Here is a 24,332-nt window from a genome sequence, read left to right as displayed (position 1 = left end):
ATGAATAAATGAAACTAACAAGTGACTTCTTTGGACAGTGCGGGCAACATGCATAGTTTAATCTAAGCTTGGGGTTTAAAACTTGAATGACTGTGGAACAGGTATGGGGGCAAAGATCAACTGTTCCATTCTTTGGATAGGCAGAAAGCAAATGGAGATTTGGGGCTGGAATTCAGGAAAGTGATGAAAACTGGATATGTAGATTTTGAATCTGTTGGAGGAGATGAGAACACTAAGAGAAAAGGAAGCCCCAGAGGAGTGCTTTAGGGGAATTCCAAGCTTGAGGGAGCAAAAAATGGATCATGAACCAGAGCAAAGGAAACTGAATGATCGGGGCTAAAGGAATCAGGAGAAAAGTCCTGGAAGCCAAAAGAATGTTCAGAACAAGATGGTATTAACAATGTCAAAAATTGCAAAAGGATCAGAGAATGAGAAAATGCAATTAGATTTATCAATTAAGAAGTAATTCAATTCTGCATTAGATAAATGGCCAAAGGACATAAACACTTCTCAAAGAATTGCAAACTATAAATAATCAGATGGGAAAATGCTCTACAGTACTAATAAGAAAAAGTGAAATCAAAGTAATTATAGAGGTATCTCCTCCTAGAGGATTGGCTAAGATTGAGAAACAATGTGAATAGTTAATATTGAAAGAAGTATGAAAAGATGAGATACAATAATTCATTGTTGGTGGAGCTGTGAATTAGTCCACATAGTCTAGAAAGCAATTTAGAATGATGCAAAGCAGTTGAAATGTCCACTCGGATCATCATACACGCCAACAACAAGACTATACGATCTTCAATTCTGATGAACGGGGCTCTCTTCAACAATGAGATGATTCAAACCGTTTCCAATTGTTCTGTGATGAAGAGAACCATCTACACCCAGAGAGAGTACTATGAGAATGGAGTGTGGACCACAACATAGCATTTTCATTCTTTCTGTTGTTGTTTGCTTGCATTTTGTTTTCTTTCTCCATTTTTTTCCTTCTTGATCCTATTTTTCTTGTGCAACAAGATAATTCTATAAATATATATACGTATATTGGATTTATGTATTTTAACATATTTAACATGTATTGGATTACCTGCCATCTAGAGAAGGGAATTGGGGGAAAGGAGGGGATAATTTGGAACAGAAGGCTTTGCAAGGGTCAATGTTGAAAAATTATCCATGCATATGTTTTGTAAATGAAAAGCTTTAATAAAAGAAAAAAAGGAAAAAAAAATGCCCACTCAGCTGTTACCCAGAGGCCATGGATAAGTTCTCACACCAAAATATTTATAGTAACTTTTTTTACATAGTATAGAACTGGAAACAAAGTAGATACCCATCAACTGGGGATGTCTAAACAAATTGTGTCACATAAATGTAGTGAGATATTAATGTGCTGAGAAATGATGTATATAATGAATATAGAGCACAGAAAGATATATATGAATGAATACAGGGTGAAGTAAGCAGAGCCAAGAAAATATATATAGTAACTACAACAATGTAAATCGAAAGAACTACACACACAAACCAAAAGTCAATGTTGCCAAAATTATAAAGAATAAGCATGAATTAAAAGAGATAGAAGACATTCCCAATCCACCTCTTCAAGCTGTAGCTGTTGCATATTGCATATTTCCAGATCTTTTCAATGTTTTTATATAAAAGTTATAATAAATTTTTCCTTTTATTTTCTTTTTTTTAAAGTACTGTTACATAAGATGGTTCTACATATATATAATATGCACTTTTAGGAAAGGGAGAAGAATTTTAGAGAAAGCTATGGTGATATAAAAATCATCAATAAAAGTTTATTATTTTAAAAAAAGAAAAAATAAAAATAACTCCTCCCCCCAAAACACTAATGTATAAAATTATGACCAAACATGGCCCGAAATTAGAACTATAAAATAACCTCCTTCTCATGGATACCTTGTGCTCAGAGCATTTTTCTTTTTTTTTTTTGCTAGTTTTGCTGGACTTTCTCCCTCCCTTAATTCTTTATATGGGATGGTGTTCTAGGAGGGGGAAAAAAGATACTTTGAGAAAAATAGGTATATGAAAAAAGTATTTTTTTTAATTTTTTTAAAGAGATGCTTGAAAATTTTTAAGTATGTAGTTTCACTGGTGTTGCATTTAGAAGTCAGATAGTAAGGTATTGGAATGGACTATGTTAAGGTATTGGCTGCAACTCATCCAGACTTTCTAAGAGTTTTAAAGCAAAGTTAGAATAGATATAGTATGATAGTTTGAGGAAACAACCCTATGGGGTTTGGGTTTTTTTAAGGATAAAGACCACTTGAGCAACTTTGCAGATATCAGAGAAGAAAATGAAGATAAGGGAGGTGTGAGTGTTAATCAAAAATGAAACAAGTTTCTATATACATGGATGGAGTGAATGTCAAAGAGAAGGTTGCCAAGTGACAGTGGTGGAAGGCTGATTGTAATATATAAATAGTGTGGTGATTCTATGTTGTCAATGATTAAAGAGACTCCTACTGGAGCAGTGGGATTTGGCACAGGACAGCTAAGTTACAACTCTAGCTCTACCATCCAATATGACCTTGGATACATTACTTAATATTCTATGCCAATTTCTTCATGTGCAGAGTGAGACATTTGAAAATAAATGATTTTCAACTGTGAAAGATTTGGCTATTCTGATCAAGAAAATTATCCAAAATAATTCCAAAGGGTTCAGGATGAAAAAAAGGCTAGCCATGTCCAGCAAGAGAACTGATAATGCAGATCAAGGAATACTTTTTTTTTTTTGCTTTATTTTCCTTTATTTATTTATTACTTTATTACTTTATTTTTATTACCTTATTATTTATTACTTTATTTATATTGCTGCTCTCTGGGAAATTTACTGTCCTGCATTGTGCCCCCCTTTTTATAACTGAGACAGATCTTTCTTTCCTAAAAACTATTTTACCATAGTATGACAGAAACTAGGCATTGACCAATATCTAACATCCTATATCAAGGTAAGGTTCATGATTTAAACATAAAAGGTGATACTATAAGCAAATTAGGAGAACATGGTTTGGTTTACCTTTCAGATCTGTGGAGAAAGAAGGAATTTATGGCGAAAGGAAAATTAGAGAACATTATGAAAGGAAAATGGTTAATTTTGGTTAAATTTTAAAAGTTTTGTACAAACAAAACCAATGCAGCCAAGATTAGAAGGGAAGCAGTAAACTGGGGGAAAAAAAATTTATATATACAAGGGTTCAGGTAAAGGCCTCATTTATAAAATAGAGAATTAACTCAAATTTATAATACAAGCTATTCTTCCACTGATAAATGGTCAAAGGATATGAACAATTTTCAGAAGATAAAGTTATTTCTAGTCATATGAAAAAATGTTCTAAATCACTATTGATTAGAGAAATGCAAATTAACACAACTCTGAGGTACCATTTCATACCTCTCAGACTGGTTAAGATGACAGGAAAATTGGAACACTAATACATTGTTGGTAGAACTGTGGATTGATCCAACCATTCTGGAAAGCAATGTGGAACCCCAAAGAGCTATCATACTGTGCTTACCTTTTGATCCAGCAATGATTCTACTGGGTCTGTACCCCAAAGAGATCTTAAAGGAGGGAAAAGGCCCCACATGTGCAAAAATGTTTATAGCCGCATTTTGTAATAGCAGGGAACTGGAAACTGAGTACATGTCCAGTTGGAAAATAGCTGAATAAGTTATGGTATATAACTGTTATGGAATATTATTGTTCTATAAGAAACAATCAGCAGGATAATTTCAGAAAGACTTAGAGAGACTTACATGAACTGATGCTAAGTGAAGTGAATAGAACCAGGAGATCATTGTATATGGTAACAGCAAGATTACACAATGATCAACTGTGATGGACTTGGCCCTTTTCAACAATGAGATTCAAGACTTGTGAAGGAGAAAGCCATCTGCATCCAGAAAGAAGACTGTGAACATTGAATGTGAATCAAACATAGTATTTTAACTTTTTTTGCTGTTTGCTTACTTTTTTTTTCTCATTTTTTTCCTTTTGATCTGATTTTTTCTGTGCAGCAATATAAATGTGGAAATATGTTTAGAATTGCACATGAATGTTGCACAATCCAATCTGTATTAGATTACTTGGCTGTCCAGAAGGGAAAGATGGGGAGTGAGGGAGAAAAATATGGAACATAAGGTTTTGCAAGAGTGAATGTTTAAAATTATCTTTGCATGTATTTTTAAAAAACAAAAAATTATTATTAAAAAATACAGACTGTTTCAGCCCATCTTTTTGCTGGTTCTGCTATAACAGGATTTGTTTTAGGGTACTATTTTATGGTTGTTTGGAGTGATTATGGGAGAGTTATGGCGGTTGGCTCCTGGAAATCTAAATGAAACTTAATATTTTTAAAAAAAGATGATGTTAAAATTTTTTTCAAATGTAATTGGGAAATATTTAACAAAACAACAAAAAAAAGTTAATGATCCTCCAGAAAGCTTCTGTAATTCCTCAAAATTAAATAAAAGCAGGAAAAAAAATATGGAATTCTCCATCTATAATTGTTGCAATCCAGCTGGTAATAGGAAGACCCACCACCATGGAAAGCATCCTACTCTTCCTTCTCTTCCCTTCCTGCCCCCTTTCCCAGGGATAGCTAGGATGTAAGATTTACCACTACCCTCCTAATCCATCCCCATTGTCTAGCTACTTGACTCACAACTCTATTCCCTCCATCAAATGTCCAAAATTATTTTTCCTAGTTTTTTACATTTTTCTTGTTTGTCTTATTTATAGTCATCCCCCAGTTTTCATCCTTGAGTGCCCTTGGGATGGCCTTGCTTAGCAGGTTATCTTGGCAAGTTTTCTTTAAGCTGGTTTAATCTTCCACAACAGGACCAGTAACCTCCCTCCTTCCTCATAAGATTTTACAAAGGTACATTATAAACCAGTGTTCTTCTTTCTCCTAAAGAACTTACTGGATTCCTTTGGTCTCCATTGATTAAACTTATGGATAAAATTATGGTTAGTGTTTATGTAATTTTTGTTGTCCATTTCCCATTTAAAGTATTAGCAGTCAAAATGAAATCTAGTAGCATAATACTGTGATGACCCCTGGCCTACCTTCCTGCCATACTGATGGTTAAGCATTTCTTTTTTTTTTTTTTTTCTGAGGCAATTGGGGTTAAGTGACTTGCCCAAGGTCACACAACTAGGAAGTGTTAAGTGTCTGAAGTCACATTTGAAGTCAGATCCTCCTGACTTCAGGGCTGGTACTCTATCCACTGCTCCACATAGCTGCTCCCAAGTATCCTTTATTTATAGGATTCCTTGCCATATAGTACTCTCTATATACTTAGTACAAAATATAACTCAAAAAAGGACACAACTAACTGCCTCTAGTTTAGTAAGGACTGGGACACATTGCACTACAGGCAATAGAATAATGTAATTTCATTATGGAATTCTTAAAAAAAATAATTATACTTTGCAACTTCTCACTTAAATATTTTGTTATTCAAATAAAAATCATGTTTAGTCTTAACTGTATATGAATTAATTCGGCAATAGATATTAAATGAACTAAAGTCCCTGCTACCAAATACTTCCCCTATCTGTTATCTCATCCCTGAAAGTCTATAATTACAGTAAATGGGAAGAGAGAGGGGAGTAAGGTTGGAGGAGGAGGGGTGGAAAGAAGGGGGAAGAGGAGAGAAGACAGATATCCTGTAGATTCATCCTTTTAAAATAACAAATTGCCTGGGAGGGGCAAAAATATAATCTTGGAGAGGACTTCTGGAGTCATCTGGTTGAACAAAGATGGTTTTCAAACCCAAGTTTTGAAAGTGAGGAATACAGAGGACCTGAAAGTGCAAGATAGAGATTAGACTTCATACCACCAGCTCTCTTACATTTTTATCTTTCTTGATTAAAAAACCAAAAGTTTTTTTTACTATGTTCAAATAATTAAGATTTAACAAACACAGACTTTCTTTTCATATTTTAGATTACTCCAGTTAATGTGCTTATAAACTGACATCTCAATTAATTCTCAAAATAAGTTTCTAGAACCATAGAATCTTAGACACTGAAAGAGACTTCAGAGGTCAACACCATAAATTTTCTAATCATAATAGATGTCACCTCTGCAACACAGAATTAAACAATATCAAAGCTCTAATGGAACTGACATCTTGCCCAACCTTATTTGACACAAGAAAAACCAAGGCCTACATAAGAATTCACTTTTTTGCTTAATTTAACTAGTTGATGACATCCATCTATCTTCTCCTTCAATAATTTCAATGATGGGTTATAGATTTGGAGCATAAGAAATTAATCTTGTCTAAATTCCTTATTTTAAAGATAATAAAAATGAAAACCAGAGAAGTTACTTGCACAAGTTCATAGGTAGCAAATCAGCATCCAGCTCTCTTTACTCATTCTATTACACCATGATACTATAGGGAACTCATTACTTAATAAGGTAGTTCATTCTATTTCAAATGTGTAATTTGTTGAATTCCATTATTAGAAAGCCCTTCCTTAAACTTTCCTATCATTATTTCTTCCCTGAAGAATATGGAAACCATCTTCCACAAAAAGTCAATCCTCAATATATCTTTGAAAACAGCTATTGTTACTTCTAAAATATACCTAGTTCCGTGGCATTTTTCATGCCATATAATATACAAACCCTTATCTTTTTTTCCCCCTTTGGATGAGTTCATTTAATAATAGCATTTAATTAATTTAATTAATAAATACCATAAGAGATTTTTTTAAGGGTTTAAAAAAAAAAAGGACCTATATGTACAAAAATATTTGTAGCAGCTCTCTTCTCAGAATAAAGAACTGGAAATTGAGAAGATGACCATCAATTGGAAAATGGCTGAATAAATTGTGATTGTCATGACATATTGTTTTGTGGGAAATGATGAGCAGGCTGCTTTTGGAAAAAAATCGGTAAAGTCCTCATGAACTCAAGCAAAGTAAAATGTACTTGTACAAAGTAATAGCTATGTTCTGGGATAACTAGCTGGAAATGACTTTGCTATTCTCAGCAGAACAATGATCACAACTATTCTGAAGAACTTATGATGAAAAATCTTATCCATATCCAAAAAAGAAATTGACTGTGTTTGAATACAGATTGACTCATATTCTTTTTTTAACATTTTTCTTGAGGCATTTTAAAGAATTATTAGGATGAGAGACCTGTTTTTTCTTTCATATTACTTTTATGGAAATGTTTTACATAACTTTACACGTGATTTCTTAATGGAGACTGGCGGTAGGGATAAGGAAGAGAATCTGGAACTCAAAAGTTTAAAAAAAAACAAATGCAAAAAAGTTGTTTTAAATGTAACTGAGGAAAATATTAAATAAATAAATAAGAAAAAGGTGGTGGGGGGAAGCAGATCTTTCCAAAGCACTTGATATACATCATCTTATTTGATCCTTACATCATCATACAGTAGGTAACTACCATTCCCATTTTACAACTGAAGAAACTAAGTCTCAGAAAAATTAAGTGATTTGTCCAAGCATACATTGCTATAAAATTTTACAATTTAAACCCAAATTTTCCTAGATCCAAGATAAGAAATATTTTTTTAAAAAAAGACTCAGAATATAGCTGACAACTTCAAGCAACTCTGTCTCACTGAAATCCAATTTACAAGAAATGAGTCAAAAAAAGAAGGCCTAGGTCCAACACTATGTCTATTAGGCTATGATCCTTCTTATAAAGTAGCACCCAAAACTATAAGAATATACATCTAGTTGATAACACAGATTACAGTGAAATTATTACCTCTCTTGATCTACATTTGTATTCATCTATACTAAGCTTGCATTTCAGTCACAATATATTATTAGTTGACTTTATATTCACAGTATAAAGAAAACTAGGTAATTATAAAGATCATCTCAGAAATAACATGTGATTCCTATAAACTAAAATGACCTCTCTTAAGTTTACCAGTCTACTACTTCCTGCAGGATATTATAGAACAGATTTTGTTTGTGCTTGGATTTGCAAAACTTCTGGTCACAAAAATCGTTGATCAGCTTTCTGAGAAGTCCTGTGCTATTAAGTCACATAGAATAAGCCAAGTAACATCTAAAATAATGATAGATTTTTTTCTTCCTGACCTCACCTCTTAATTCTGATTATCTGGTATTCCCTTCAGCCTGTCAATTTGATTCTGCCTCCTCCCCCCACATACACACTATGTATGTTAAAATTTTTAACTTAATTCTATAATTTTTTTTAGCATGGGTAATCTAAAAATATCTCTCTAATACATCTTCAGTAACAACACTGAAGAATCAAATCCTAATAAGTTTGAAAAGAAAAACATATATATATAAAGGCAGATTTTGCAAAGATAGAGTTCCAATATTTGGAGGGCAACTGTTTTCAGGGGACTTAATATCACTGAGTATTTAGAATCTTATTAGAGTTGGATGGAATCTTTAAAATAATCAAGCCCAACCTTTTCATTTTACCATTAATGTTTAAGTGACTTGCCTGAAGTCACAGAGGCATTGACAATCAACATTCTAACCCAGATCTTCTGGCTCCAAATCCAGTGTTCTTTTTACTACATCACAATTTCTTTGTACTCTCCACTTTCTGATCTTAAGTTTCCAAACTAACCAATTTCTAGCTTAAAAAGACCCAAAACTTCCCAAGTTTGGCTACATATCATAAAGTATTATCAGGTTTAATGATGTAGGTCCGTGATAACAATGAAAACTGAATCAGAACTATATTCTTGTAGTTTCAATAATAAACATTCCCAGAAATGTAAAATACATTTTTGGAAAACAGTATAAGATAAATATGTCTCATAGCAAACCCCATATCATAATGTTCTGGGCCCTAATTTTCCAATAAAGAGTTGGACTCTTTTAGTTCTTTAAAAAAAAAAATCAGTCCAAAATTTCAATCATCATAATGTGATTTTATTTCCAGAATGAGAAACTCATGATGATTCTTCTGTCAAGAGAAGCAATCAGACAATATTCCCAAAGCCCTCAAGTTTTATTCCTCATGTCCAGTAAATTTTGATATTAGGATACAAACAAAATGAAGCCACTATAAGGGCCATGTAGTGCCAGGGAAAAATCACTACAAAATCATTTCTTCTTCTCTTTTGGGTAGGTCTTACCCAAAACAGGAAGAATTAAATATGACACAGCTGTACAAAATGCTGCTGCTATATTTGCATCTCTTCTTCTTCCTTCATCAGCTGTAAACTTTCAGTTTCCAAGTCTGAGTCTTCATTACTTCCCAGGGGCTCCAAAGGCCGTTTCACACCCTGTTGTTGGGAAACTCCTAAAGCATATTTTATATTATAGCGATTCCAGTCACAGCTGTTGAAAGAAATGATATAGTAGTTATAATCCTACAGGAAATCCTAAAAATCCCTCAAGATCCATATCCTTAACCATTTCTGACAGATGGGTTTTGTTTTTAAAAAGTCCCAGGAAAAACCAACACATACAGATTTCATATAGTCCCCTACCAGTGTCTTGTTGGTCTTCATAGAAGACCAGAAATTAAACCATGAAAACATGACAGGGAAAGAATGTATTTAGCATGGAACAGCAACTATCACCTTAATTTAAAGAAAATTGATATGACCACTGACCCCACATCTCTTAAGAACAAGGATCAGAATTCTAGGTGTTTCAGATTTCCACCCAATAGGGTTCCCCCTACTTTCTAATCAGCCTCATTAAAAGGAAAAAAAAAAAAAAACAACTTAGCAACAAATAGTAGAAGTATGTACATACAGTTTAGAAACATCATCGAAGTGACGTTGAATACTCTTTTGAAGAAACTGAATCAGGGCCAATAACTTTCCCGCTCTGAAAAAGAAGAAACCACTGGATGTCAAAACAAATACTCCAGTAACCCTTAATTTTTTTTCTATTATTTTTTTCTTTATTAAATCTTTTTATTTTTCAAAACATAAGTGTGGACAATTCTTCAACATTAGCCCTTGCAAAACCCTGTGCAGGTAATCCTTAATTTAATTCATTTTTCACTTGCATGTAAAGTTTTTGTTTTTCTGTGTACTTTTATAGATAAATGGAACAAATGGAGCAGCTTATTAACTTTCATTAATAAATTCTCAGGAATTCTGAACAATTTTACCATAATTTTACAAATAACAATAGCCAACATTTATAGAATACTCTATAAAAGTGGTGGTTAAATAGAAACTGGGGCCATTAAACTATACATAAGGATTCCAGCAGACTACATATATATTAACTTCAAATAACATTTTTTATGACATCATATTTTTCAAATTTTTGTTAAATATTCCCCAATTAAATCTTAATCCGGTTCAGGCCAAATTCGGGAATACTGCAAGGCAAATGTGTTCTATTCCAAGGCTTTTAAAAACGTATAATATGCATCTCATTTGATCCTACATCTACCCACGGAGGGGGGTGCTGTTATCATTGCCCCCACTTTATAGCTGTGGACAGCGAGGTTAATTAACTTGCTCAGGGACTCAAAACTTGCTTCAATCTATGATTAAATTCAAAATTAGATCTTTCTGATTCCAAGGCCAGAGCTCTCTCCATTATATTAGTTGTCTCTCTAGATATTATCAAAAAACAGTTATTAAGTAATTAACTATATGCCAGGTTCTATGCTAAGTGATGAGGATATTTTTAAAAAGTGAAAACAAAGGCCCTCCAAGAAGCTTACAAGCTAATGGAAGAGACAATACCTATATAAATAGGCTTTACAAGATATATACAGAGCAGATGGAAGATGATCTTAGAGGGGAAAGCAATGGCAGTTCACAGAACCAGGAAAAGACTCTGTAGAAAGGGGGATTTTTGAGCTTAGTCTTAAAGGAGGCCAGAAATTCTAAGAGGCTGAGAGAGGAAGGAGAGCATTCTAGGATTGGGAGACAAGTCAATACAAAGGCACAAAGATAAAGATGGAGCAATATGTGTGAGCAATATGCTATATATATATAAAATAACATATATAAATACATATATAAATACACATATATACATATATATGACATATATAACAATATGTATTATACAGTTTGTAACTATATAAAATAAATTATATAGTGTGGTTAGGCTATGGATACAGAAGGGCAGTAATATGAAAGAAGACCGGACAGGAAGGCATAAGGCTTTGAAGAGTTTACATAGAGTGTATCTATATCAACATATGTAGCCAAATGGAGTTTAATAGAGAGTCACTAGAGTTTACTGAGTAGAGTAGCAAAGGGAACAAGAATTGATTTATTCATTTTGGTAACAGTGCAAAGGAAAGATTGTCATAGAGAGAGACATGAAAAAGGAAGATCAATTAATAGGCTATTACAATAATCCAAGTGAGAAATGATAAAGATCTGAATTAGGATGGTGGTATGTTTGAGCAGAGAAATATTATGGAGATACAGATACTTACCTCAATTTTAATTTTGGACCATGCAACATGAGTAATCGCTGGCTCCAAATGAGGTAAAACTCTAAGTGATGGGACACCTCAAAGGCTGAGGCTAAAAATTCAAGTACTTTTTCTACATATAATTCAGGAAGTGATGATGCAACAACTTCAACTGTAAAAAGTGGGGAAAAAAACCTAGTATTAATTCTCTGAAAAACTCAGATTAGAAGAAAATAATCATCCATTTCAATTCCTCATTCTAAAGAAACCCAAGTGTTAGTTATGGTAATTTATGGTTTAGCAAACATTCATTAAATTTAATTTTTTATATCAACTGAAAAGTGAAAAACTGAAGAAATTTTTTTAAAACTTAGTATAGCTCATTTTTTCCCTCAACAGAAATAAATTACTGCAATGACTGCTTATCTTGACATTACCCAAACAAGTTAAACAGAAGAGTCCAGAAGTAACAATTATTTTAGGCTTACACAATTTTCTATCCCTTATGAGTGACACTATATATCTGCAAATTTTTAGTAAAAACATTTAATGATAAGAACTGTGAATTTAAGCTTGTTACCTACTTTCATGACTGGGGACTGATTCAAGGACCTCTTGTATCAACTTCTTCTCATTTAATCGAAAGGCCATCATTATAGCCTTTGTGAATTCCTTCTGTCTCAGCGTTGCACGTACACTGCTGGGAGTGATGCTAATATCCAATTCAAATGGATCAAAGACTAGCCCAGAGTCAAGAGAGAAAATAAGAAGGCCTTCAGTGGTAGTGGCTGCCCAGCATCGCCCTAGGGAAAAAGGAGTCCATTAAATTCCCAAAGAGAAAACAGTTCAGAGAGATTCAGTAGTACAAAGCATAGGCCTTGATGACAAGCATTATCCCCATATAATTTATGACAATTTAGAAGAGGGAAGATTTTTCAGATTCTAAGATGAAAAGGCCTCAAGAGGCACACTTGTGCTAACAGACTATGCTATTTTCTACTGTCCCATAACAAACCGAGTTTGGTTGCCTTGATGAAATTGTGGGCCACAGGAACTTTCAAAGATCGCGTAAGTTCCAGAAGTATTGAACTTTTGGAGGATATATACTGATAAAAATCAAAGATCTTTGAAGTAAAGTCCAAAACACACATTGGCCAATCAATATCCTGAAAGTTCACTCTCTGTGATACTGCATTTAGGTATGGCAAAATGAAAACAAAAGTGCCCAACACCCAATGCATACCATTGGATGAATGTGAATATTCTGTTATATATTAATATAGTCATAAAAAAAAATGATCTCAATGAATACATTACTAAGGTGTGCAGAAGAAAATATTTATTAACAATTATGTAAATTAGTAACCAAAATTTGTAAGATTAAAAAAAATTCCAGCCTCTTTTTCCTTCAAGAAGCTACCAAAATAAAATCAATAGGCACCCTTATTTATTGAGCTTTAATATCTCCTTGGTATAAGAGTGAAGAGGTTTTCAAAAAAGCTGAAATCTTGTAGAAAACCAACAGATTCAGAGGAGGCCTCATACAGGAGAGAACATTTAAGCTACACAGGAATTTAGGAATTCTCTAAGAGGCCAAAGTGAAAAAGAAGTACCTGACAGTTTTGGAAAAGGAACAACAAAACTGGAAGAAGATAAGGAGCAGTACATTTTGGCTGGAATGTAGAGTATGTAAAAAGAGAATGAAAGGGTAGGCCTGGCTTTGTACTTTCTCCAAAAAGGGAAGCGGAGTCACTCTTGACTCCATCTGACCTTTCTAGACTTTTTATAAAATACTGTCCATTACACACACTACAATCCTGCCAAACTGGCCACCTTCTTGTTCTATGTTCCCATTAATATATCCAAACAATTTCCAATGGTTTCCAATAACCTCTTTTCCAATCTTATTTCATAATATTTTCCATCACTCTGCATTCCTCCCAATTCCTCCCAGATTCTCAGAGCAATTCCCCATGTTTAAGGATAGATTTTTCCCCACATTTATGTCTCTGCTCACACAACTCCCATAATTCCACTTCCAAAATCCTGATCATCCAGATCAACGGTAATCTATCCATGAAGCCTCCTCATCCTATTCAGTAATGATCAAACTCTTTCCTTCATCCCAAATCTTGCTTACCATTTTATTTGTAACTCTCTTATACAATTAACGGGTTTTAGTTTATATTGTCTATGTACCAGTCATATTCGTTTGTGAGTTCCAAAAGTGCAGAAAAAAATGAAATCTAATTTCTAACATCTAGTACACTGTTTTGTACATAGCAGGTACTTTTAAATTCTTACCTGTGGGAGAAAAATGAAGTGAGGTCACCCTAATTTCAGGCTTAAAGCGCCGAGAACTCATATCACCTACAAAGAAAATAAAATCATTTCAGTTACTGAGCAACCTCCCAATTACTGCATATTCTCATGATACTATATTGGGCCAGATAAGAATTGACTTGAATGACTTCATTAGTCTGAATACAGGCTCCATTTTCCTCTCAAATGTGGATGGCATAAGGTACAAGTGAGCAGCTAAGTGGCACCATGGATAAAGTGTGCTGTGCCTGGAATCAGGAAGACCTGAGTGCAAATCCTGCCTCAAGCACTTACCAGCTATGTAACCCTGAGCAAGTCACTTAACCCTGGTTGTTTCAGTTTCCTCATCTGTAAAATGGGCTGGAGAAGGAAAGGGCAAAGTGTCTTTTCCAGGAAAATCCCAAATGGTGTGACGAGTTGGCCACGACTAATCTACAAGCACGAGTGATGCCTGCAAGCACAATCCCCACAGTAAAGACACAGTTTAAGCTTCATTGCTGTAGCAACCACATCAAATTCTGAGTCAGTCTGTTAGAGGTCCTTGCTGTGGCTGCCAAGTGAGGGTTTCAGATCCTTCTCATTTCAGTTCCAAGTGACTTTATCTCTCTCTCCCTGAAACACAGTTACAGCTTTGGAACTGACACCAACATCCATACACTTCCTGTCTAATCCCTTTCCTCCAAGAGTATGTACTTTCTTTCCAACCCAGGCCCTGCTTCATACTTATTCTTATTTTTATTTTTATAAGCAAAGGACCCATAGCTGACAATATTTTGAGTCAGACAGCTCACTATCTTGGAATGGAAATGTGTGAAAGAGGCAGGAGCAGTTGATTATAGGGAGTGATGGAGCAAATAAAGATAGAGACAATGATGAATGAGAATGGCCTCTGTTAAGTTTCTCAGCTGGAATAAGTTCAAATTTCCACATTGGTTTGTCATTCTCAATTTTCCTACTAGCTTTTATTTTAATTATGTAGAGAAAAAATTAACTTTGCCTTTGGGGGAGAAAAAGGTTTCCCCAAAATGGATTTTAATTTTTTAATATAGTAATTTTTTAAAATTAATTTTCAGTATATAAATTTATGCTGTAAATTCTTTCCCTTTCAAGAGAAAATTATCATCTAGTAGACGAAAGACGTAATTAATTATGGAAGCTGATTACTAGAGAAGCTCTTATATAAAAATTAAAAGAGCACAAGGTAATAAAACAGGAAAGGTGAAGTTGCAGAAGAGAAGAAAGGATTTCTGCCATTTTTTTTCTCTGATATCTAAGGGCACATTACAGGAACCTACACTCAAAATGATATCTTTACCAGGTGAAAAATATAGGCCAGCAAATGATAATGTCAATGTCATTTATCTAATCAGAAATAGAAAAGTATAAAATGTACATTTTGAATCTTACAGCCATTGATTGAGTTCGATTATATTCTGGCTTATTCAACTAAAAGTTTATCATGGAGTTTAAATTTTTCCTAGTACTGGAAAAGTAAATACATGTCACACCACAAGAAGTATCATGCATTGCATAAAATAGATAATACACAAGTTTAAACTACACAAAGAGGTAACAAAGGCCTGGAACAAGGTCTTACATACTATTTATTCTGCAAGTTACTGAATGTGCTATTTCAGTCATGTATAATGACATCTTACTACATATAACCCTCCATATACTGAATGTTCTGGAATTCTATCTTTAAAGTTACCACAAAAATAAATAATGACTGAATACCACACTTCCCCTTTCCCCCCGCCAAAAAAATAAGAACTTTTCTGCTCTGAGTCCAAGATGATCATGAACTAAACCTTAACTTTTATTATACTAGATTAATAATAATAATAAAAAACATTTATAGAGTGCTATGTGATAAGCACTAGACTAAGCATTTTATATATATCTTATTTGATCCTCATAACAACTCTGGGAAGGTAGATACTATTATTATGCAAATTTTACAGTTAAAGAAACTGAAAATTTTGTCAAATAACTTGCCCAAAGTCACATAGCTATTAAATGTGTGAGTCCAGATTTGAATTCAGGTCTTCCTGACTTCAGATCTGGTGCTCTACCATTGTTCCCTCAATACATTGCTTCCTCAGTAAGTAAAATCCCCTGACTTTGGACTACCAAGCTTATATGTCCCAAACCAAAACATGAGTATGACACACACCTTCCCCTTGTTTCCATCATCAGTAGCCAAAGCAAGTCTTTTATGGAACGCCAAAATAGACTATCAGTAGTTGCCTAAGGCAATTCCAGTTCAAAATCTGTCATAAATCAGCTATACCCTTTAGTTAAGTCCATTCTCTCATCTGGGAAATGTGGCTCATTACTTCATTTACCTCACAGAGTCTTGTCAACCAACAAACATTTTTAAGAATGAACTACATGCCCATCTCAGCACTATATTAAGCACCATAACTGAATAAAATGAAACTGTTTCAAAGCTTAAAAACATTATAAAAATGTCAATGCAATAGCATGGGGAACTCGTGGTGTGGAAACTGTTTACATCATTAAAGATAGTAACTGTCTATGATTTGGTAGCTAAATTTCTAGAGTCATAACAAGGTTAAGTAACTTGGCCAGATTCAGAAATAGGACTTGAATGTGGGTCTCCTTTTACTCCAAACTTCTAGTCCAGGACTATTCACAAAGCCATGCTGCCTCTAAATATATGCAAATATAACATGCTGTTATTAGCCTTAAAACTACAACCAAGAATGTCCATCAGCAAATATTTATTTCATTAAAGCCCACAATCCAGATTTAAAAGGATACTTTCAGAAATCTTAGGTTCCCAAAATTTTTACCTTTTCTTACACCTGGCAATGCCACAGCAATGCCTTCTTCATCTCCAGCATCTTGATCAATCAAGGCCAAATTGCCAAATTCAGTTATTCTCCTTCGATCCAAAAATTCCTAGGAAAAGAAATAAGAGCCATCAAGTCTCAAATCACAGTAATAGGAAATAATTGTATAATGGTGGATAGAATTCCTAAAAGAAATGTGTCTCAGAATCATTCCTTAGTGGAAAGAGACATAATAGGTCATCTAGTCACAATTAGTGAGGATCTTCTCTCTGCTTATTCAAAATTAGTGGTCATTTTAGTCTTTGAAAAATTCCTCAGTGGAAAACAAAGTACTTCTCTAAATTTACAGGATCTCCTGATCGTTTGACTCCACTCCTAATCTGTCCAACAACGTACATTTTCATTTCACTTATTTTAAACTCCATAGATGTTAAATTTTACTCGAAAGGCTAATCTGGCTTACAAAAGCTTCACCAGTGAAGCACACAGTCTGGTAAGACTTCATAAGCTATAAAGACTCCAAGTATGGGACTTGTGCCAAAATGTAGGTCTGTTGATTAAGAGCCCAGTTACCAAAATTCTGAAAGACACATCACCATATGGCTTTATTTGGATCATGGCAATTCATGCAGACAAAAGTATGAAATGGATGAAATCACAAATTTTTTGTTAAATATTTTCTAAGTATTGGTTTGGGCCATACTCAGGAGTGCTGTAGGCCACATGTGTAAAACATCTACTCTAAAGGATGGAAAAATATGTTACATCCATTATTTCATTTGATTCTCACATATCCAGAGAGGTAGCCGAACTGATTGGTCTCCTTGCCTCAAATTTATGCACTTAGCTGTCAAACTAATCTTCCTAAAGCACAGGTCTGACTATGTTACCTTCTCTCCCACATTATTCAATAAACTCCATATAAAACACAAAAATCCCTGTTCCCTAACTTTCCAATCTTCTTTTACCATCTCCCAACTCTGGACATTTCTATTGACTGTACCCTTATGTCCAGGATGTTCTCCCCACTAGTCTAGCTCCTCAGCTTGAAGAAAAATTCAAACCTCAGATAAAATACCATCTTCTGCAAGAAGCATTTTCCTTAATGTCAATGACATCTCTGAGATTAATTCCAACTTGTCTTGTATAAATCTTATTTGTACATAGTTCTTTGCATGTTTTCTTCCCTATCCTTGAGCATAAGGACTGGTTTTGGTTTTCTTTGTATCCCCAGTACTTAGCCCAGTGTCTGAAACCTGGAAGTAGCTTGATAAATGTTGATTTGATTTAACAATACCATGTATATGGTATTTTAAAGTTTTCAAAGCATTTTTTTAAAAATGCTATGAGGTAGATAGCATAAGCATTATTAATTACATTTATGGAAAAAAAAGCATATTTAAGTAAGTTAACAAATCACATAGAAGAGATGTTCAACAATTATGTCAAACTTAATATTCTTCCATTTCCCCATCCAGGCACCTTATCTATAAGTAACTAGAAAGAAAAAAGCATAACTTAGCATAACACTATGCTTGTGTTGGTGCTCCAATGGAATTGGGATACCATGTATATGACATTTATAATCCAGAGTATACCTGTGCAGCATTCTTTAGTAAATCAATAATTTATTTTCAAACTTATCTGGTGAAGCATCAGTTGAATAATCCCTGTAAATCTAGGTCTAAATGATTTTAGTCACCATACAGGGTGAATCTGCCTAACTATAATAACCATAACAGGAACAATGAAGACAACAGCATTTTTCCCACTCTGGCTTACCTCCATTGCATCCAAGGAATAATTACAGGATATTTCAAATTTCTTCATGAGAATTTGTTCCTTAATGTGATAAATACAAACAAACTTGGACATTCCTCCTGCCAGAATACACTGGCCATCTGCTGAATAACACAGAGTGGTAAAAGACCTAAAGAAAGAAGAGGCAAGTTCTTTAAAATGTTGTACTGTTCCTTCCTCTGGACCAGTGGAACCTTTTGAAAAATGAAACTTTTATAAAATACATGGGTCACAAATCAAGGCTTTTAAAAGCAAATGTCAAAATCCATTATCCAAATATGCAACATGCTTTGCCCCTTCTGAGAGTTTGTTCATGCCATTCTTTGAGCATGTGCTACCCTCATTTTCACCTTTACCACTCCTTCAAGGTTCCTTCAAGACTTCTCTATCATCCAAACTTCTCTCTATCCTTCTCTCTCTTCCTCAAGGTATCTGTCTATCTGTCTGTCTCTCTCTCTCTCTGTCTCTATCTCTTTTATCTCTCTTTTTGCCCACCCCACTCCCTCCACCTTCATGCCTCTGCAACAGACGAGACTCTCCATATCTTGACTGAGTATTTTTAGTAGCTTGTGCCTAGAATTCGCTCCTTCCTTATCTTTGTGTTTTTGCTTCCCAGACTTCTTTCAAGTCTCAGCTAAAGCCTATCTACTGCAAGAAGCTTTTCCTAAACCTCAGTGCCTTCCCTCTGGATTATCTCTAATTTATCCTGTAGATAGCTTGTTTGTATGTTGTCTCCCCCTCAGACTGTAAACTATAAACTCCTGCTCTTGAAAGCAGGTTTGCCTTTCTTTGCCTCCTCAGTGTTTAACACAATGACCAATAGCAGTAGATACTTAATTAATGTTACCTAACTAATTCATCTAAAGTCTTATATCCAATCAAGTAGGTAATATTTGTATCCACATTATAAAGAAGTTAAGAGTTAGGGAATTCTTCTAAAAGACAAAAATAACAATTTTAATTAAGTAGAACTAGAAAATGAAGTGGGATGAGATATTCCCCTTCCTTAACAATCAATTAACCAAGTCTTTCATTGTTTCAAAAAGAAATGGCTGTTAGCTAGCAAGAAAACACTGCAATAGCCATGCATTTGACACAGATTCACTTACTTAGTTTAAGGATTGAAAAAAATTAGACTAGACCCAAATTAGGTCAGAAGCTGGGCCAAAGGGAAAATCAGAAACTTTATGAGCAAAACTACAAAACAATTTCCACACAAATTAAGTCTGATCTAACCAACTGAAAAATATTAAATGCTCTTGGATTGGGCGAGCAAATATAATAAGATGACAATACTACCTAAATTAATCTATTTATTTAGCGCTATACCAATCAGACTCCCCAAAAACTACTTTGATGAACTAGAAAAAATAACAACAAAGTTCATATGGAAAAGCAAAAGGTCAAGAATTTCAAGGGAATTAATGAAAAAAAAAAAATCAAATGAAGGTGGCCTAGCTGTACCAGATCTAAAACTATATTATAAAGCAGCAGTTACTAAAACCATCTGGTATTGGCTAAGAAATAGACTAGTTGATCAATGGAATAGGTTAGGTTCAAAGGACAAAACAGCCAATAATTTTAATAATATAGTGTTTGACAAACCCAAAGACACCAGTTTCTGGGATAAGAATGCATTATTTGACAAAAATTGCTGGGAAAATTGGAAATCAGTATGGCAGAAACTAGGCATTGACCCACACTTAACACCGTACACCAAGATAAGGTCAAAATGGGTTCATGACCTAGGCATAAAGAATGAGATTATAAATAAATTGGAAGAGCATAGGATAGTTTACCTCGCAGACCTGTGGAAGAGGGAGGAATTTATGACCAAAGAAGAACTAGAGATCACTATTGACCACAAAATAGAAAATTTTGATTATATCAAATTGAAAAGTTTTTGTACAAACAAAACAAATGCAGACAAGATTAGAAGGGAAAACATTTTTATAATCAAAGGTTCTGATAAAGGCCTCATTTCCAAAATATATAGAGAACTGACTCTAATCTATAAGAAATCAAATCATTCTCCAATTGATAAATGGTCAAAGGATATAAACAGACAATTCTCAGACGAAGAAATTGAAACTATTTATAAACATATGAAAATATGCTCCAAATCATTATTAATCAGAGAAATGCAAATTAAGACAACTCTGAGATACCACTACACACCTGTCAGATTGGCTAGAGTGACAGGGAAAGATAATGTGGAATGTTGGAGGGGATGTGGGAAAACAGGGACACTGATACATTGTTGGTGGAATTGTGAACACATCCAGCCATTCTGGAGAGCAATTTGGAGCTATGCTCAAAAAGGTATCAAACTGTGCATACCCTTTGATCCAGCAGTGTTTCTACTGGACTTATACCCCAAAGAGATACTAAAGAAGGGAAAGGGACCTGTATGTGCCAAAATGTTTGTGGCAGCCCTGTTTGTAGTGGCTAGAAGCTGGAAAATTCTCCATCAATTGGAGACTGGTTGAGTAAATTGTGATATATGAACGTTATGGAATATTATTGTTCTGTAAGGAATGACCGGCAGGATGAATACAGAGAAGACTGGCGAGACTTACATGAACTGATGCTGAGTGAAATGAGCAGAACCAGGAGATCATTATATACCTCAACAACGATACTGTTTGAGGGTGTATTCTGATGGAAGTAGATCTCTTCGATAAAGAGAGCTTTAATTGATCAAGATGGACAGAAGCAGCTACACCCAAAGAAAGAACACTGGGAAATGAATATAAACTGTTTGCATTTTTGTTTTTCTTCCCGGGTTATTTATACCTTCTGAATTCAATTCTCCCTGTGCAACAAGAAAACTGTTTGGTTCTGCACACATATAGTGTATCTAGGATATACTGTAACCTATTCAACATGTAACGGATTGCTTGCCATCTGGGGGAGGGGGTGGAGAGAAGGAGGGGGAAAATCGGAACAGAAGTGAATGCAAGGGATAATGCTGTAAAAAATTATCCTGGCATGGGTTCTATCAATAAAAGGTTATTTAAAAAAAAAGAAGAAGAAGAAGAAGAAGCTGGGCCACTAGACAGTTTTTAAAATGAAGTTAAACTACCCAATCGAGGTCCAGTGTTTATCATAATCCCAGTTTTCATCAATCTTTTCAGCATTTTATTATTCATTAATTATATCCTATTAGTATTTTAGAAGGAGCAATAAAAGGAGGCAATACCCTGAACTTTACTTTGTTAGTGGCTTTCAGAGGGTGCAAAGTTGAAGCTAAGAATTTTTATTGATTTATTTTAAATTCTTTGAAGATTTTATACCAAGAACTCAAAATTGGTATGGTTAGGGCTAACATATTATCCTTAAACTATACCTTTTTTTTTTTACTGTTACTTAGTGCTGAGAATATAAAAAAGTAGGGAAAAACTGAGTAGGCTGTTAAATTTTTTTCAAGGTCATTTCAGTTTTCTAACTTTTTTGTTCAGGCGATTAAAATGATATACATCACTAAGCCTTAAAATTAAAATAGAGATAAAGAGGACCTTAAAGATCATCTAGTCAAGCCACTTCCTCCCCTTTAAGAGGAGAAAACTAGAAGTCAGAAGTGTAAGTGATTGGCCAAATTCATTCATTTAGTTACAGAACCAGGACTAAGACCCAGGTCCTTTGACTGCAAATCCAAAGATTTTTCATTCCATCATATTTAACATAAAAAAGTCTATAATTTCAGAATACCTCAAAGAATCAAGCAACATTTTTTTATCCCTCACAAGGCAAATTTGTATTTTCAAATTAAAATTATATTTTTTCTTTCTAGTATTAATTGCTCTCAGAAATAGAAGAATGGCTAACAATAAATAACTTGGTCATTGGGGGCCATCATTTTAAAGCCATTTATCACAAATAAAAAGCTCACTTTTACACAGTATTTTAAGACCAGCAAAGTACTTTTCTCACAAAATTGTGAGGTAGATGTTACACATATTATCCCCATTTTACAGATGAGGAAATAAAAGCTCAGCAAAGTTAAGTGGCTTGTGCCCAGTCATGTAACAATTATTAATTCCATCCCAGGTCATTCCGCGACTCTAAGTTTAGTCCTCTTTCCATTAGATGAACATTGCCTCCCATAAACCAGCACATCAGGACATTCTCTGCATCCCAGCTCTCTGTTTCCATTCTTTACTCTCCAGGGGAAGATATACTTACTTTCCCTTGGCTGCATGCTTGGCTGTTATCTTGTCCAGCTCTTTTCTACCCACTTTCAGATCATGCCTGCACTCAATAGACCCTGTCTGCACAGCATTTTCATGATCCCAGAAAGAGATCTGTGAATTCAATGTGGCCACTGCCAATTCAACACCATCTGGCCGAAAAGTCACAGCTAGAGCTGCAAAGAGAAAGAATACAAACTCAGAACAAGGGTCCACGCTAATCACACTCTCTGCTGAGAAAACAGTCTGTTACGATCTGTTTATCTGTCAGCCTCAAATATTCTACTTCTAGTTATGTGGTAGTAAAGAACTTGTAAGCAAATACTTGGCCTTTAACTGGGAATTGCCAAACAAATGGTGACAAATGTATTGATATGTTTATTGTTTTATAACAACATATATATATTCAATAAAGATCAGCACAAAAGACATGCAAATTGAAAGTAAACTGAAAAAGAATCAGGAAAATAATATACACAATGACCACAAAAATGCAAACAGAGAAGGAAAGGAACCAAACTTGGCCCTAATTAAAAGCTATCAGAATGTGTTTCCTTTCCTTCTTTGCAAGGGAGAATGTTGTATGTAAAGTTGGACTTGGAACAGTTTTGCTGAACTTTTTTCTCTCTTAAATACCAAAGTGCAGGAAAAATGGAAGCAGGAAACTAGACAAAGAGGATAAACTAGATGTTGGCATGATCAGAGCCTGGAGGCATTGATAACAGACTAGTTATAGGAAATGAAGTGCTTAGATGATTCCCCCCAAGAGTGCTACATTTAAGTGATACTTCAATATCCAAAGCAAAATTGATTAGTAACATCGAAAAGCAGAGAACATTACAAATTGTCACTTGTGGTGACTTTCTTCTCACTACTGCTCAAATATGGACCAGAAAACGAAGAAAAGCAATGACCAAAGCCTAAAACCAAAAAGCAGCCTACATTTAGATAGTACTGACCTCCCTGACCACCATCAACTTTTATTTCTAAAAGGTATTTAAAGAAGAGATAAGCATATGGTCTCAGCTTTCAGTGACCTCTCTGAAATACCGTCACCTCAAAAAATAAAAATAAAGAAAAACATAGTCTGATAAAAATATGATCAGTGAAAAAAAAATTACAAATTAACACTGTAAATCTAAACCTCCTCCTGAACCTCTTCCCATGATATACTCTTGTAGTTTATTAAGAAGTAACATAAGATAAAACTTACCATCTGAGGTTAAATTTAATGTTTCCTTGGTTCTCCAACTATCAAACATGTCCCATAATCTTACTGTCTTATCCCAAGAAGCACTAGCAAGAATGGACTTCATTGGATTAAAACACAGACTGCTGATGGGGCCCTCATGGCCTGACAAAACCTAAAGAATTTTTTATTTACAAAGAAATGGGAAGCAAATAGTAAGAGAAGGTAATATGACAAACAAATGTAATCCCACTCCCCTGTGACAAACATATAATTTTACCATAGAAATATTCAGATTTTAAAATATAATTCTTTTTGGCTTTCTGGGAAGCCACACAATTTCTTCTATTATATATTTTTTCTATTTTTTATCCTCTTTCTCCCTTCTCTCTCCTCCCCCTTGTCCTTGTCCTCTTCCTCAACTTTCTCTTTGTCCTTCATCCTCTAGAATGATAGAAGGTCCAAATTCCATCTGGGGAAGATTCACAGAAAATTAGGTGGTTAATAAAAATAAAGTATGCTCTGTTTACCTACAGATTAGGAGCTATTAAAAACATCAGAATTGTCTGAATTTTTGCCTTTT

The 24,332-nt window shown here is 34.4% G+C and overlaps 1 protein-coding gene across 2 annotated transcripts in view; it reads right to left on the bottom strand.

The window, feature by feature from the left end:
• Window positions 1-8,934: 8,934 nt before the first annotated feature.
• The window catches only part of LOC127553890 (periodic tryptophan protein 2 homolog), a 48,888-nt gene continuing 33,490 nt past the window's right edge, over window positions 8,935-24,332 (bottom strand). For both annotated transcript variants that reach the window (XM_051984978.1, XM_051984977.1), the window contains 9 exons: window positions 23,774-23,924; window positions 22,556-22,736; window positions 18,353-18,500; window positions 16,571-16,679; window positions 13,734-13,799; window positions 12,014-12,232; window positions 11,451-11,601; window positions 9,791-9,865; window positions 8,935-9,367 (listed from right to left, as the gene is read on the bottom strand). In XM_051984978.1, coding sequence (XP_051840938.1) covers window positions 9,211-9,367; window positions 9,791-9,865; window positions 11,451-11,601; window positions 12,014-12,232; window positions 13,734-13,799; window positions 16,571-16,679; window positions 18,353-18,500; window positions 22,556-22,736; window positions 23,774-23,924 — 1,257 coding nt within the window. In that variant the 3' untranslated portion in view covers window positions 8,935-9,210. The remainder of the gene's footprint in view (window positions 9,368-9,790; window positions 9,866-11,450; window positions 11,602-12,013; window positions 12,233-13,733; window positions 13,800-16,570; window positions 16,680-18,352; window positions 18,501-22,555; window positions 22,737-23,773; window positions 23,925-24,332) is intronic.

The sequence above is a fragment of the Antechinus flavipes genome, chromosome 3, assembly GCF_016432865.1.
Source record: "Antechinus flavipes isolate AdamAnt ecotype Samford, QLD, Australia chromosome 3, AdamAnt_v2, whole genome shotgun sequence".
Classification (NCBI taxonomy): Eukaryota; Metazoa; Chordata; class Mammalia; order Dasyuromorphia; family Dasyuridae; genus Antechinus; species Antechinus flavipes.
Note: the sequence above shows the minus strand (reverse complement) of the source record. Positions and strands in the feature narration are given on the sequence as shown.